The following is a 15,622-nucleotide window of genomic DNA, read 5'->3' on the forward strand; positions in this document are numbered from 1 at the left end:
CCTCTGAAAGTATGAGGCGTCCTCCATCGAGTGACTCCATCAGCCAAAGTGCGCTCTGATGCTGAGGCGGTACATACGAGCACCGTCCCACTTCTCACTTATCAGTGCGTCAGGCTCGTAACGCAGAGTCAGTGCGCGTCAGTCAGAGAAACACTTCACTCACACGAGTTTCAGCTCAACTGGGACACCTGGCTCCCACAAGTCCATACTGGAGGGAATTCTCTTTTGAAACTCAAAATTCGTGATATTGACTCCAAAAGCGAGACAGCTGACCATACTATCGGACATTTCTCCTGGTCATAATGATGGATCTGAAGTTGTTGTGCTGCGCGATGCTTTTTCCTATCCAAATCTTCCTGTGCGTCCTGAAAGCCGCGGCGCGTTTGCTGATGCCGCAGAAGCGCAAAGATCTCGGCGTGGATGTGGTGCTCATCACCGGAGGAGGCAGAGGAATCGGACGACACTTGGCAAAAGAATTCGCCAAGCAAGGAGCCAAAAAGGTACAAAAGTCTTTCCAAATGAATCGTTTTAAAGGAGTGCGTTAATGAGCCTCTCTGCAGGTAATTCCTGGCTAAGGGGATTGAAACAGAAACAGATTTTAACCTGGCATTTTTTAATACTCAGTTTATCTGTCTCCATTCCGGTCACAGCCCTGTGTAATGCATGTAATATCAGATTAGGGTCAGATCTTACAACAGCACTGAATATTTGCATAAATTTTCAACTGAAACTACTGAAGTTATAATAAAAGTTCCCCTCTGTTAACCAGCTCCTTACAGTATGAAGTAAACCATGCACAAAATATGTCTCCACAAAGTTTGCTTCTACACTATACCTTCTCCATGTGATGGCATTAGTTAATGTGTCTAGACTTTACACATAGTACTTGGATTCAGATGAATGCAGACTCGGTTGTGTTTCATGTACCTCCTCAGATTCTCCTCTGCGGGCACACAAACACAGGTGTTTCCTAAGCCTTTCTGCCTTTACAAATGCCCCACAATGGAGTGCTGACAGGCAAGACTGACTGTTTTGTTGAGTTTAAATGATCTGTGACTTTTTAACCTTCTCCCTCATAACTTCCCTGTACTCAATGAGAGGGGAAAAAAAAACTTACAGTGAATCAAAGGTTCACCAAAGTTCAACGCATCGCGGCCACGATCTTCTTGGCAGCACAGTGAAAATTCAAGCTTGAGAACAATCCTTTAAAAGTTCAAAGACAGCCTTACCAAATCCTTACCGGAAGATATCTGATATCATTTAGGCACAAGGAGTGACAGGAATAACTGTTCTTCTTTACAAAAACTATGCGTGTAAGCCAAGGTGAGCATACGTGAGGAGAACATGCTTGTCAGTGTAGGCGTGTACATCTCTGTATGTGTGGTGTGGGTGTGTGAATGGATCACATGCAGGTGGTGTAGTAGGCAAAGAGCACCTTACAGATTGGTTATTACAGCCAAGTTCATTGGTAGGTCAGCCAGTTTTAGTGGAGTAGGGCTGGTGATGTCATCAGTGTTATTGTGCAGGCTGCAGAAAGACTCAAACTGAAAGCCGCAGGAATAGAGCTGAGTGAGTGAATGTGTGTGTGTGTGTGTGTGTGTGTGTGTTTGTGTGGAAACCAAACGAAGCAGGCATACACATGTCAGGAAAGCCATTCCACTTATCTGTTGTCCTGAGACTGATAAACTGGAACTGAAATCCGTTTTTAGACTCACAGGTTTCATCCTTGAAAAGATTATTTAATGCTTACTCAATGTTTTTTTTGTCCAGCTTGATTCACACATCAAAAAATGACTACGAAGCTGATTCATCAAATTAGGATTTGCGTTAATGTGAGAGGAAAAAAAAATACACTGGCTACACAATAGAATTCCCATATGGAAGATGTAGAGTATGTAAATGGTGCTAGGTTGAAGTAAAAGCACAGAGGCAAGAGCTCCATGGCCCAAGTCTGACCCCAGCAACACTGCTCCAGTGGCCCTGCTGCATGAACTTTTCCTGATAATGGGACTGTGTGTTGATTGTGACACTGATTGGGCACGAGTCAGGAGGCTTGCCGTTCTTATGAGAGCCCACACCTGCTTCCTACTGATCCAACTACTCTGTCTCTCTATTTCTGTCGTTCTCTTTTCTCTTCTCCCTCGCTGAGATATTAAGCAGACAAGAAAGGATTCATCAGGCGACTGAACCGTGTAATGCCTTTGAGCGTGTGTGTTTGTGTATGAGTGAGAGAGATGAAGATGGACGGGCCGAGGGAGGAGGACTCATTCTTGTGTTACCTTTCTCTGACCCCCTGCCTGAATGACACATCTAATAGCCAGTGAGTGGAGCAGCCCCCGCAGTCCGACCCTGTCTGCTATCACTCTCACTGACTCTCCTGCAGAAAGATACAGGAATACATCATCGACTTTTCCCCAAAGGAACTTCAGCTCTTTGTTTGTGTAATGATTTTTGGCCATCACAGGGATTGTTGTGTGTTCTGGGCTGCGTTAAAGTGAAACTTAATGTTCCTCAACCTTAAGTCTGAGTAAGACTTCTGTACTGTACGATATTGTATGACACAGTACAGAAGTCATACATGGGTTTAAGGTTAAGGAACAGTCTGTGTGCACAGTTTCCACAGACACAATGTAATAAGAACTAAGAAAACCTGCTCACTCATCAAAATAATGAAATAAATGTTTGTGTCAAACCTTAATTTCAAGCTCTGTGTGTCAAATTTATTATTTTAAAAATGTGAATAAAGAATTTGTTGGGTTTTTTGTTAACAAAATGCTAAATGTAGCTCCAAGTAAACATGCAAGTGCCTAGACTTTGGTCCTATTGCTCCTGAGAAAAGGAGAATTTTACAACCTTTCCTGTGAGAAAAGTTTGTGTCGTATAATCACATATCATAAATGCTTACTGACAATTTAATAACTCCCATTAATAGGTTGTGAATCAACAGGAAGTGTGTTGAAATCTTTGTCTGTGTCAATCCCATGCTGAACAGATGTGTTGAACAAGAAGGATGAGAAAAACATGAGAAGTCCTTTAATCCTTTAAGCTGTGTACTGAATGCCCTGCTCTGATTTGGATTTTCCTTCAGATTATTCTTTGGGGCCGTACGGAGAAGTGTCTGCGAGAGACGTGTGAGGAGATCTCCATGACGGGGACAGAATGTCACTACTTTGTGTGTGATGTGGGAAACAGGGAGGAGGTGTATGAGCAGGCCAAGGTGGTGAGGGAAAAGGTAAGGTTCAAAATAAAAACCTACCGTGTTCACAATGCTCACTTCACCTCCAAGGAGCAGAATCTTATTGCAGGGAATGAAAAAGCAGCACCTTATGGCACATGACATCCATCAACATTAGATGACAAGAAATCATTTACAACAGCAAAACACCTGAAGGCAGTTTAGTGCAGAGGAAATTCTCGCTTTTGAACTGTAATAAAACTGAAGAAAAAGGTTAGTTGCGTAGGCTGAAATTTATAGACTGAGCCGTTGACAGAAAAATGAGTAACTTAACATATCTTAAGAAATGTTATAAAGCTTAACTGGCTTCAAAAACCCAAACTTATCATCAGACAGCATATGGAAAAAGAAATGTCATACATGTACACAAAGTAACTCTGGGGAGATCAATAAACTGGTATGTTTCTGCATCTTTAAAAGGTTGGGGACGTAACTATTCTGGTGAACAACGCAGCAGTGGTTCATGGGAAAAGTCTGATGAACAGTGACGATGATGCCCTTCTAAAAACGCAGCACATCAACACACTTGGGCAGTTCTGGGTAAGTAAAAAAGGACAAACACCAGTGTTCAGGCTCATTCTGTTCTCTCGAGCACATGCAGCAGTATTATCCCACAGTAACCTTCTAATGAACCCAACAATTGCACACGGGCTTCTTTGTGGATTTCAAAACATCTCATACTTATTTAAACACTTTCCAATCGTTTGGCTTGCTATCTGTTTTGGAATATTCCCCTCATAATTAATCAATGTTATTGCCAAGACGAGAAAAAAAAAAAAAAAAAGAGTCTGTTTTAAACATCACATTCCTCATATGAAACAATCAAGAGGCTCTTATAGAGACGTTCGGAAACAACAAACCCAGTCATGATAACTGGCCGCTCTTCAAAAAATGTCCCAGAGCTGCATTTCCAATAAAACTCTGAGAGTGAAGTTGAGACTGTATTACAGGAATGTTCAGAGGAAATCTGGTCGATTCTATCGGTCCAACATTCGTCTGCATTGCTCGGAACAAATTTATAGGCAACGATAATCAGAGGTGACATTCATATGTTTTAGATATATGCTAAGTAACCACTGCCGAAGGTGGTAGTTAATTTGTTGAGCTCCTAATTTAAAACACATGAAGGGGTTGAAAGAGGAGCCTTTGATATGTCGGGGCATGGCAAGGCCAGTGGACAGATGTAATAATAGTAGTTCACAATCTATTAATCCTTTGACTTGAGATCAAACGCCGAACGTGAGCCAAAATTCAAACATCTGCTAAATGAATCAGTCTAGCAGGCTGCGTGATTTTCGGGACTTACTGAATCCCACAGCGTCGCAACAATCCTAACCGTACTGTGCTAAAGTCTTTCTGTTTCGTTATTGAAAACTCCTCAAGCTAGCTGTAGGAACAGCATGCAGAAGCTGAATAATGCGAAATGGGTCCTGTCTCGTTTCCCCAACAGACCACTAAGGCTTTCTTGCCTCGCATGTTGGAGCTGCGCCATGGCCACGTGGTGTGCATCAACTCCATCCTCTCGCTCTCGTCCATCCCTGGGGCCATCGACTACTGCACTTCCAAAGCATCAGCCTACGCCTTCATGGAGAGTCTCACTCTGGGCTTGCTGGATTGTCCAGGAGTGGACTGCACCACTATACTGCCCTTCCATACAGACACAGAGATGTTTCAGGGCATGCGAGTCAGGTACAGTAGTGCAACCTGGCCAAGTAGTGCAAATAGAAATGAAATGATTTCATTAGTGCCATTATTCCCACTCTGTGGTCAAATTATTCTGTATTACACTTGGCAGATTCCCTCAGCTGTTTCCTCCTCTGAATCCTGAAATGGTGGCTCACAGGACTGTAGATGCGGTCAGGACTAACACTGCGTTCGTTGTGCTGCCATGGACCATGCACGTTCTCGTCATCCTCAAGAGGTCAGTTTTCTAACACTGCCGTTTCGTTGTTGTGAATAAAAGACTCTCTGTGTGCATGCTTGATTTTCTTCCTTCTTTTTTTTTTTGCCACAGCCTCTTACCACAGGGTGCTCTGGAAGAAATCCACAAGTTTGCAGGAAGCTACACGTGCATGAACACATTCAAGGGACGGACTTAAATCAGTAACTGCAGGGAAGGATGGAATGTGAAAAATCCTTTAATCAAACTGAATGCAAGCACCGTGTCCCTGAAACAGCAGACCCTGAAGTAGCAAAGGACTTCAGGACCATGGGGATTGGTGTATCACGGTGGCTTGTTTATCCAGCATAAAATTCACAATGGATGTAATTCATCATGAAATCATGATTTGTAGTTGCGTCTGCTGGAAATATTGACGTGTTAGTCTGAAAGACTCAGAGCCTTGCTGATGAGCTTGCACCACGAGCTCAGTGGGAATACAGACTGCATAAAGCAATAGATTTTCTGAAAGAAAAAGTTCTGGAAACGTCTGAAGTCTTCAAGTACAATTACACACAGATGCCATGGATTTAGTAAAAAGAGTAGAATGTTACTAATTTCACATGCTTTTTTTTAGGTAACTCGATGCAAGTTCCTTCTCCGGCATGTTGTAAATAAATCCAGCGTATCTATCTCAAACTTTAATGACAACACTAAATAAACAGTATTTGATAATAAAAGAGCACCAGCGTGCAATATTTTGTGTGGATTCATTTGGGTTCGAAACGTAGGTCCCTGGCAGTGAGTGTATTCTTTCTGGGCCAAAACTCACAGGCATTTCATGGTCAGCATTCCTGCGCTGCAGGCTGGCCAAATATAAGCTCATGGCGCTCATGGTAGGGTTGTCAAAACAAGGCTGTACTTAACAGGAAAGCATGCTGCAAAGGGTCAGCCACTGGAGGGCTAATGGATGCCTTTCAGTGGGTTTATTCAAATAATCATGGTTCGCCTTCATTGTTTTTAGCTCTGTCAAACGTGCTGCTAGAAAGGGCTACCGATTTATTTCTGCATTATTGGACTTAAGATCAGAGACTTGTAGCCCTATTACAAGATGTTCAAATATTACACGTTCCTTATCATACATCAGCCATTACACAAATCTCCCTAGTACCACATTCCTCTTAATTAGATTTAAGCACTGCGGCTGAACTTCTTTCTTTCCAGACTACAATGAAATCTGAACAGTGGATTAGAAACTGTCAGTCTAAGTCTGTTCAAGTTAAAATTTCAGCACTATCAGTTTTTGGCAGGTTTCTCCATCCAGCGTGACCTGAATTTGAAGCGAGCGCCTTTTTCAATTCGAAACCTTGGAGCTTCACGCAGCCACTATTGCCAGTGGAAGTTTTTCAAGTGGGATCATGACATATCACTGTGTCATGGGCTGCACGTGTGTTGGAGAAGTCAGCTCAAATCTCAGAGGGTGAGTTCAGAGCAAGGTTAGCCAAATAGGAGATTAATGTGAGGAGGCTGTTGGATGGACAGTTCACCCTGTGATGAACTCTGTCAAGGGAATAGAAGGGCTTCACGAGAGCCAGCACAGGTGGAAAAGACGGACCATATCGGCTGTTCGGAGGCGCTGCAGGGGCATGTCACACTTCGTAACCCTGTTACAGTACATAACCTGGGTATGGTTACATATTAGTCCTGGACATGAACCATGTGTATGCTTATGTGCTTGTTGCTACATTCATCAGTTGACATTCTTTTCAAGCTATGTTCACTTATATTAGTTTCTTTTACCACTGCTGCAACTTTAAAGCATTCTTGGGTCTCGCTGAGGTTCAAAATATTTATTTCTGAACCGATCGACTTACCAGTTCAATTTCTTGTTCACATTCTTCCACTCAAAAATCTCACATTAAATTGACGTGTCAGGCAAAGGCTGGAAATCAAGGAGAACACTGACAGATCCAGAACCTTACACTGTGAATATTTTTTTTTTTTCTCTCATTTAGCTCATAATATAGTAATGTTTAATATTTTGACAGATTATCCTGGATACACAGTGAAATCCTTAAGCCAAACTTGCCGCTGTTAACAGACTGGGCTCCACAGGCCGACTGGCATTGTGTACATCCATCATGAAGTTGTGTGCAAGCGGGGGAAAGATAGACAAATGAACTCTAAGCTGCTCCTCAGTGAGGGGGAGACCCTGGAGCCGCCATTATGCTGTCAGTCATAAACAAGCATTAAAGCGGAAGGTTGCACATCACCGGGTTTATAAAGAGTTCACACAAGCCTGCACAAGAGCACAAAATAAATCTTAAAACAGGAGCAAAACTGAGAATTATTTCAGATGAGAAATTCTCACATTAATGATCTCTGTGACAAATAATATAAGCCTCACCTTTCCTGCAATTAAGGACTAGTATTGACGCTAGATAAAAACAGACAGACATAACAATCAACCACATAAACTGACCCTTAAGAATATATTTCATGAAATATGTGGCAACAGAAAAATAAAAACAAATATGGAAAAAGATCCTACCACAAAACATTTTAAGGCATTTATTTATTTAAAGGGTGGATATTCATAATTAATAAAAACAAAAACAATTTCTTGTGAATCTAAAAACCACAAGTTTTATTAGGCTTTACAATATACACATTTAAAACAATGAGATCTGTACAATGTGTGAGTCACCTGATGTCTCTGGGCAGTTGTTTTTATCCTACTAGCCTTTCAAACTGTTGCACTGAACTGATCTGTCACACGTATTCGCTTACTTCACTCACCGATGCAGGGAAACTACTAATGCAAAGAAAAAATTGTTCAAGCTGACTGAAGTAAACATCACAAATTCCTATTCCTCCTATTTCAACAAATCTGACATTCCTTTACATTTGGAGTAGGTGGTAGATAGGCTAGGCTATCGAGACCTCAGATACACAGAGCTGAGTAAGAGAGCGAAGGACGAATTCATTAATTTCGTTTTGTCTTTGGTCGTTTGTAAACCTGTTAACATACAATAACTAACAAACCTAATGTGCATAGATCAGTGTAGTCGAAATTATTTTAATGGCAGTGGTATGATATAAATAGAAAGGAAAATAATGTGCAAAAAAAAATATTATGAGGGAAGAACCAGAAGTGAAATGATTAAGATTTCAGTAAATTTTGTGTGTGTGTGGTGGTTTGGGAAAACCTGCCGGTTGCCTCCGTGGCTGAATTCCTAAAACTGGCCAATAAAACACTGATGTATCCTCTACTAATTATTGTTATTTATTTAATATTTTAGTCTATTTTTTTTGTGCAAATAGCATGATGATGTCTAAAACTAAAACACAGGAGGAAATGCAGTCAGTTTGCCTAAATACGTCTAAAACCTTGCAGGCTGAATGTGATTTCCTCTGACAGTAAAGGTCATGCTTTAATCAGGTTGTTGGATGCTCTAACAAATAAGTACACAAGTCTAATTGAATAAGTGTGTGAACAGGTTGCAGCTGTCAAAATGGCTGCAACGTTATCATCAAAACAGACCAGAGCAGTTACACTCTCTGTGACAACCGACAATCATCTTAAAGCGTCTAATAAAAACATGTAGCCATGAGTACAGAACGTTTATCTCGGGTGATAAGAGGGAAGAGACGGAAGAGATAAATGATGAATACATTTATATGATAAAACATGTGACAGATAATATGTTAGAATGAGTACAGCTTATTTATTGCATGTTAAAATGAACTGCTTTTAGAAAATGAGCACAATGGTGTGTCTAAACTGAAGAGAGAGATGAATCTCGGACATGTTACTTTACTTGTGGTTCGGATAGGGTGAAAAGATGAACACGTTTCAGTTCAGAAAACATTTCACATTGGAGAAAAGATGAAAATTTGACATTAGAAATGGTTTTCCCAGGCTTCCACACAAATCGGTTTAGTAGCAGACAATGGAGAAATGAAACCTGGATTCAACCAGCAGTACAAAAAAAATGATGAAAGAAAAGGAGGAAAAAAATTAAGAAAAATAACAAAAAAGGCACCAAAATCTTTCACAGATGAGCAATAACCTATTTGCAAAGAAAGTAATTAATCTATACAGTTCATGTCCAGGCCAAGTATTAGTGATTACTGTAGTGGTTCAGTCTCATAATATTATATAGTATATAATATTATAATAATATTATAAGTATATAATATTATATACTTTGGTGCACTGTTTGCCTTTCAGACAGAAGACATACAGGTTATTACTGAAAATTAACATTTTCCCCAAATGTCACTATCATGGAAAATGCCTCATAGAAAGAAAACAGATATAAATAAATAAAAATATTAGTGGTTTTCAGTTCTCAGGGCTCTTCTGCGTGATGAGTGATAAATGAGCAGTGATATATTATTTACACTTCCCTGTTAATCGTGTGTGTTATATATATATCTATTTACCGCACAGCAATGAGGGCAGCAGCAGTTTCTTACATTTACATCAGTGCAAGTTCTTCAACCACACGATTCTCTCATTTACATAGAAAACTATTTTAAAGGCAGTTTTGTACATTGTATATATTATACTTGTCCCTCAAACGTCTCCATAATATGTACATGACAGTAGTGTCAAACTGGTTATAACTGCCCTATAAACAAACATATACAAGATTTGTTTTAATTTTAAATTAATGAATGAATTTTGTTCTTTAATAATTTTAGCAACAGTATCCACTCAAACTATATAAACATCTGTAAAACAAAATAACAATCTTCTACGTTTAAGAGAGGAGTTAAATCTTGCATATTTGCCAGTTAAATGTGCTTTATGGGGAATATTACAGTAGACTCGTTTGCATCATGAAACAAACCCTTCAGTGACGTGTGCACTCGCTCTTCACGGATGCCTTAAAAACAGTGCAAGGAAAAATAAACAGACCTCGACCAAACATGAATTCATTTCATCAGGAGTCCAATTGCAAACTATCCTCATTCTCGCTGGGGGGTAACATGAGCTGCTGCTCATAGTAAAGGCTCTTGGCATAGTTAATTTCTTGCGAGATCTTCACTGCCAGGCTCTCACTCCATACGTGAACCTGGTAGAGTGAAAGTCACTGCTTTTACAGGTCAAACTAAACATGCTTATGGGACAGTTTATTAATTTATAGACTAAATTATCCAGAATATATAGCAAGTTTTCTTACCATGGGCTTCTGATGTGACGGCCCTGGGATGGCTACGCCGCTACTAGTGCTTTCGGCTTTCTTGGTGAGCTGAACATACACTTTCCCACGATCCTTGGAGACCAGGCAGTGATAAAGATCATCATATTTTACCTCCAGAAAAATGGATTCCCGATCCACGTATTCCCCGGGCTTTAGGAAGTACACAACTTTAGAGGAGATGAGCACACAGTAGCTGTCTATGGGCTCCACGGCAATAAAGCTAAAGAACCAGAGCAATGAATTAATGTACATAAAATACTACATACATGGTCATTACCACACTAACACCATATAAAACAAATATGTATGAAAAAAAGTGATTCACTTTGTTGCCATCAACTTCTGATTCAAAATAAGTTTTCTGAACAGTAATGAGATGTAATTCACATTGCAAATCTAGTGCATACAATTTTAAAGAAATGCATAATAAGTATCTACTGGATGTTTCCTAAGCTTGAAATATTGAAAATATATTGTGTATGCTATAAATAAACTACTTCCAAGCTGATTAATTCAGATTCCCCACTCACTGCCAAACACTGATAAGCTGGGACAACTCAATACACAACAGTTAATAAGCATGACTCAAACTGGGACAGCACACTTCCTAAGTATTTTCATATTCCTTACGTGAAAAAAATTATAACAATTTTTCCAAACATTAGAGTGTCAAAGTGAATTGACGTAGCCAGCTTCATAAGCCAGTCCAACTAATGGATAATGAAATTTGATGGCAACTATTTATTTTATCATCAATTTATTATTGATTATGTTAAAGAGTTTCTGTGCCATGCATCTGGTTCTGATGTGTGTGGGAATGTAGTTAGTTAGTTTGCATATCTCATGCAGTTATTTGTGTGTGTGCCTGTAGCTATGCAATTATTTTTGTGTTTACCTGCCTGTGCCATTTTTTTTATCAACTTAGTTGGTTCTAAATCCCAGACTCTAAACAAACCAGTAGCTTTAAAAAAAGCACTATGAGACAGACTAAACAGTTAAGGACAACCACACATTTACGGGCTTCGTACCACACGCCACACGTCTGTTCACTCACGCCTTAACTAAATTAAAAACCTCCTACTTGTGAATTGTTTGGCTGTGGCTCAGTCCCAGTGGCGACCAAACCGACATATATCGCTCATTTAGTAGTGTGTGCGGTTGGATGCAGACACAAATAATGGTTTATTAATCGTCATTAGGGAAATTGGACACTATTTTTGCTAATAAGTATTACAAATACGTTGTTTTGTATACAGCTATTAAGAGAATGCAATGCTTTCATCACCCTGTATGTCTTTTCTCTCAGTCAACGCACCACAGAAGCATGAAAGCTTCTTTCTGTAAATTATAGGCAATTTTTCATACCTGGTATTTTGTGCAAATTCAGATTTAATATTAAAAAAAGGTGACCACATATCTAGTACAGTGTGGAGGCAGTGATTCTAGTGAAAGCACAGCGTGGCTGTGTGCAAGTCTGGTGATGTGCTGGAGAGAATAATGGCTTTTGTGGCACCTCTGAGGGGAGAGAGGTTAGCTGGGCCACAGGAGGAGTGCTGATTTGGATGGATTACCCCACAGAGGGAGCAAACACCTATCCTGGCTCAGCTACAAGCACAGAAGCTGAAACCACCTGAAGCTGCTGCATGCACCAGTCTGTCTGGTATCTTCAAATGCAGTTCATTTAATTTAAAAATAAATATATGGTAAAGAAGGTCCAGATTTTCTTGTCTCTATTTCAGGACTGTAAAAATGTATACCAAGCAAGGACCTTGAAAATAGGCACTAGATTGTTTTGCCTGTGATGTAGACAAAAGGAAAAAGATACAGGGAGGAAATGGACACTTTTTTTTTTAGCAACATATCTTCCAAAATTTTTCATACTTAGTTTATATCATGCACTTTTTCCGATGCCTTTGACAAAAGAAGGATGTACTGAAAACATTCGCATGACTGGTTTGAGAACCTGACAAGGTTGCCATGTACTTTACTAGGAAACATGACAAGCACATCACACATGACAGTGCTGCCAAACTGGGAGCTAAAGCTGAGTGAGACAACTCTGTCTGTGTTTTCAACGAAATGGCAATTAATATAGGATGTATTGTAAATAAAGTCATTAACTTATCCTATGTATTTTCTCAAAGACTTTCGGGACACGTCCGTTATTCTGCCGAATTGTAATTTAGCGAGCATTTCTTACTGTAAAAGCCATTTCTTATACTATAGGTCAGATAAGATGATAAATAAAACGTGATGCTGTGGATGTATGAGAAATTTGAGCTGCATACTTACTATTCAGAGTGGATGTTATCTGTGAGGTGAAAGAGTTGCTCCTGTCCATCGGCTTGTGTAGAGGAGAAGCGAGGCAGCAGACCCTGAGGGCCTTTACAGCACCGGGGTTTCCTCACTCGCTGTACACTCAGCCTATTTCAACCCCAACACACAAAGAGACATACTTACTTTAGGACAAAATCGTAATACCTTTAAAAATGCATAAAACAGAGCACTAGTCATCAGTATTACTGTGACTGGAAAAACACTGATGACAAAGCTTCATAAAAGAGTGTCTAGTCCGATAACTCTGATTGTGTATAACTGATCAAAATGAACATTGTACAAACAGAACAATATTTTGTTTGACCTCTATTCTGGTTTACAATTCCCTATTGTGAGACACTATTTATACAATCAGACACAAAATGTTGTCGAAAGCAGAGATCTAGAGAGCTGAAAAGAAGTGCACATACTTCTAGACAAGGTGCTGACTGAAAGCTTACTCAGTGATCACAGTTATTTCCTATCTTCTTATTTGACTAATGAACAACATGTACAATGTTTGCCTTTTAGCTCCCACAGCCAAACACTTGATCAGATGAATAGCAGAGTTCATCTTTAGTAGCCCATTAAAGCAGCATGGTTTAGGTCAAACAGGACAAGTGGTTCCAATGCCAAGGCAAAACCTGAGTCTCACTTCTCCTAAGATTGACCCTCTCCTTGGCTGCCACCGCAGGCTGAACTGAAATTCCTACATCTGGCTTAAATCTGAGCTCACAGTCATTTGATTAGAGCTGATGGTTTCCAGTTGATTCACAAAGACGCCAGTGTATTTCGCTTCCCTGTTCTGTTTAAACTGTGCCCTGTATTTCTGCAGCTGCTGCTGCTGATCTAAACCTAAGGTCTTAATAAAAAGCATGAGGGGGAAAAAGTACAAATAATGGTAAAAAAAAATTTTTTTTGTCAAATTATTAATTGTGGGATAATCTGATGTGCCAATCTCAAAAAAGCTGAAAAGCAAAAGCCAATCTTGGTTTACAAAGAGGCTGTAGTAGACTTTGGAAAATACAAGGTGCATATAATAAGATAGAAAATTCCAAAACTGTTAATTGTGTAGAAGCTTAAAAAAAAAGAAAGAAAGATGAAACCCACATTCGAAACCAACAAAAAGAGAAACCAACATTCCCACACGTCCTTGGCCAGCTCGCTGAGACATGGATCATAATCATAACCATAAGTCATGAGATCTGGCTCTGAGTATCCAATGAGACTTCTAACCTCTCCCCCTCTAACCTCACCCTTCACTCTAAAAGGCACTTGCACATAATGCCCTATGCTCGATTGTGCTGTTCAAACAATAGAGTTCAACTCCAGGTCAGGCTCAGGGCTTGGAGTCCAGCCAATCAGCTGTCAATGGGTGCAAACAAACAGCTCTTACTTCTTGTTCACTTCCGAGAAAAAGCATGAGCAGCAAACCTGAGGGCGGAGCCTGAGAGTAATCCAGTAGTACAGCAGAGGTGTTTCTTTCAGCACACCACGCCACACCTACATGATCAGGTGAGGTGAACCACTGGGCATCAAGCTCTCTGTCAAATTAACTTCAAATTACTCTCTGGAAAGTTTCAACTTTTCAACTAAGCTTCTTTTAAATAAGTTATTCTTAAGATGGAACGAGTGCTCGTTGTACTGTGCACTATATGATAGACCATATAATCATAGCTGTTATAGAATTGACTCAAGTATTAGATCACTTTGCAACGCTCTTTTTAATAATTTGGAATCACTATACATTATTAAATCACCGAACAAAATATACTTCAAATTAAAACTATATGATCATCAGGGTTATTTCTGAATTCATTATTAATAATGTCACCCAGACGAGGATGGGCTCCCTTTTGTGTTTGAGTTTCTTCCTAATAGCATGTCGTTAGAAAAATCTTTCATTTCTATTGTAAATTTATATATTTTTGTAAAGCTGTTTGTGACGATACTGATTTTTAAAACCGCTATAAACTGACTCTAACTGAATCCTCCTGCATTTTAATTTATGCAAAAATCAGGCAGTAAAGAATAACTCAAAAGAAAATTCCCAGCAACCACAGTGTCGTTATTATGAAAACTGTATGATAATTTTAAATGAAATGAAATATTTTTAGTGATGCTTCGGGTGACCTGTGTGTTATAACAGAACTCTCATTTGCATGTGCGGCTCTTGTCGTGTTTATTGAGGGAAAAACCCAGTCCCATCTCTTCAATCCAACTCAGCATTCCTCTTCAGGTATGTAGAGTATATAATAATACTGAAACATGAACCTGTATAATCAGAAGAGAAAAGAAGCATAACTATCTAATCAGAAGCCTGAGAAGGAATCACTGAGCCACATCCCAACAATGCCTCCATCAGTAAGGAAAGCAAGTTCACAGGCAACCACAAAGAGAATTTCATATGCTGTGCAGGAATAAAGGAAGTGACATGCTTTTCAGATGTAACTGACAGTTATGAGCTTGGAGAAGGTGCTTATTTGGCCTAAGACTGGGCCCCTGATGCTGCCCCTCCAGCACTTCCCTGCTTTGTTTTGGGATTGTAACTGAGCTGGCTCTGGAAGGCTGCCTGGATTGCATAGTGAAGCGATGAGGGTGTGTATATGTGAATGTGTGTGCGTGCGTGTGTGTTTGTGTGGTGGGGCGCTGAGAGATGAAGGAGGGAGAGTTCACTAGCAGGGCAAAAGAGCAATGGATGCATGTGGACAGTTGCACTGCTCTTCACCCGCTCCGGTCTGCATCTCATTTACTTGTTTATTTCCTGTTTGTGATCGTCCTGGGCACGTAGATGTAATGGGATTGTTGCACTTCAGAGGACCCTGCATTAATAAACGATTCCCTGTGAGCTTCTCATCTCATTCACTGCAATGTTTGCACACAAATAAACCACAACAATGCAGAATGTCTTGGGCCTAGGATTTCTTATGAGCCTGAAAGGAAGCTTAATGGGGACTAGAGTATTTGGAACCCGAAATA

The 15,622-nt window shown here is 40.0% G+C and overlaps 2 protein-coding genes across 6 annotated transcripts in view; one reads left to right on the forward strand and one right to left on the reverse strand.

Moving 5' to 3' along the window:
- Positions 1 to 43: 43 nt before the first annotated feature.
- dhrs3a (dehydrogenase/reductase (SDR family) member 3a) lies at positions 44 to 5,857 on the forward strand. Its single transcript, XM_058410768.1, has 6 exons — positions 44 to 500; positions 3,089 to 3,232; positions 3,656 to 3,775; positions 4,686 to 4,924; positions 5,031 to 5,156; positions 5,250 to 5,857. The coding sequence occupies exons 1-6, from the start codon at positions 303 to 305 to the stop codon at positions 5,332 to 5,334; spliced, it is 912 nt and encodes a 303-aa protein (XP_058266751.1). The 5' UTR covers positions 44 to 302; the 3' UTR covers positions 5,335 to 5,857.
- Positions 5,858 to 7,677: 1,820 nt separating this feature from the next.
- vps13d (vacuolar protein sorting 13 homolog D) overlaps positions 7,678 to 15,622 on the reverse strand; it is a 42,861-nt gene continuing 34,916 nt past the window's right edge. For all 5 annotated transcript variants that reach the window (XM_058409255.1, XM_058409257.1, XM_058409256.1 and 2 more), the window contains 3 exons: positions 12,620 to 12,751; positions 10,307 to 10,547; positions 7,678 to 10,198 (listed from right to left, as the gene is read on the reverse strand). In XM_058409255.1, the coding sequence (XP_058265238.1) occupies positions 10,067 to 10,198; positions 10,307 to 10,547; positions 12,620 to 12,751 (505 nt within the window). In that variant the 3' untranslated portion in view covers positions 7,678 to 10,066. The remainder of the gene's footprint in view (positions 10,199 to 10,306; positions 10,548 to 12,619; positions 12,752 to 15,622) is intronic.

The sequence above is a fragment of the Hemibagrus wyckioides genome, linkage group LG15 (genome assembly GCF_019097595.1).
Source record: "Hemibagrus wyckioides isolate EC202008001 linkage group LG15, SWU_Hwy_1.0, whole genome shotgun sequence".
Lineage (NCBI taxonomy): Eukaryota > Metazoa > Chordata > Actinopteri > Siluriformes > Bagridae > Hemibagrus > Hemibagrus wyckioides.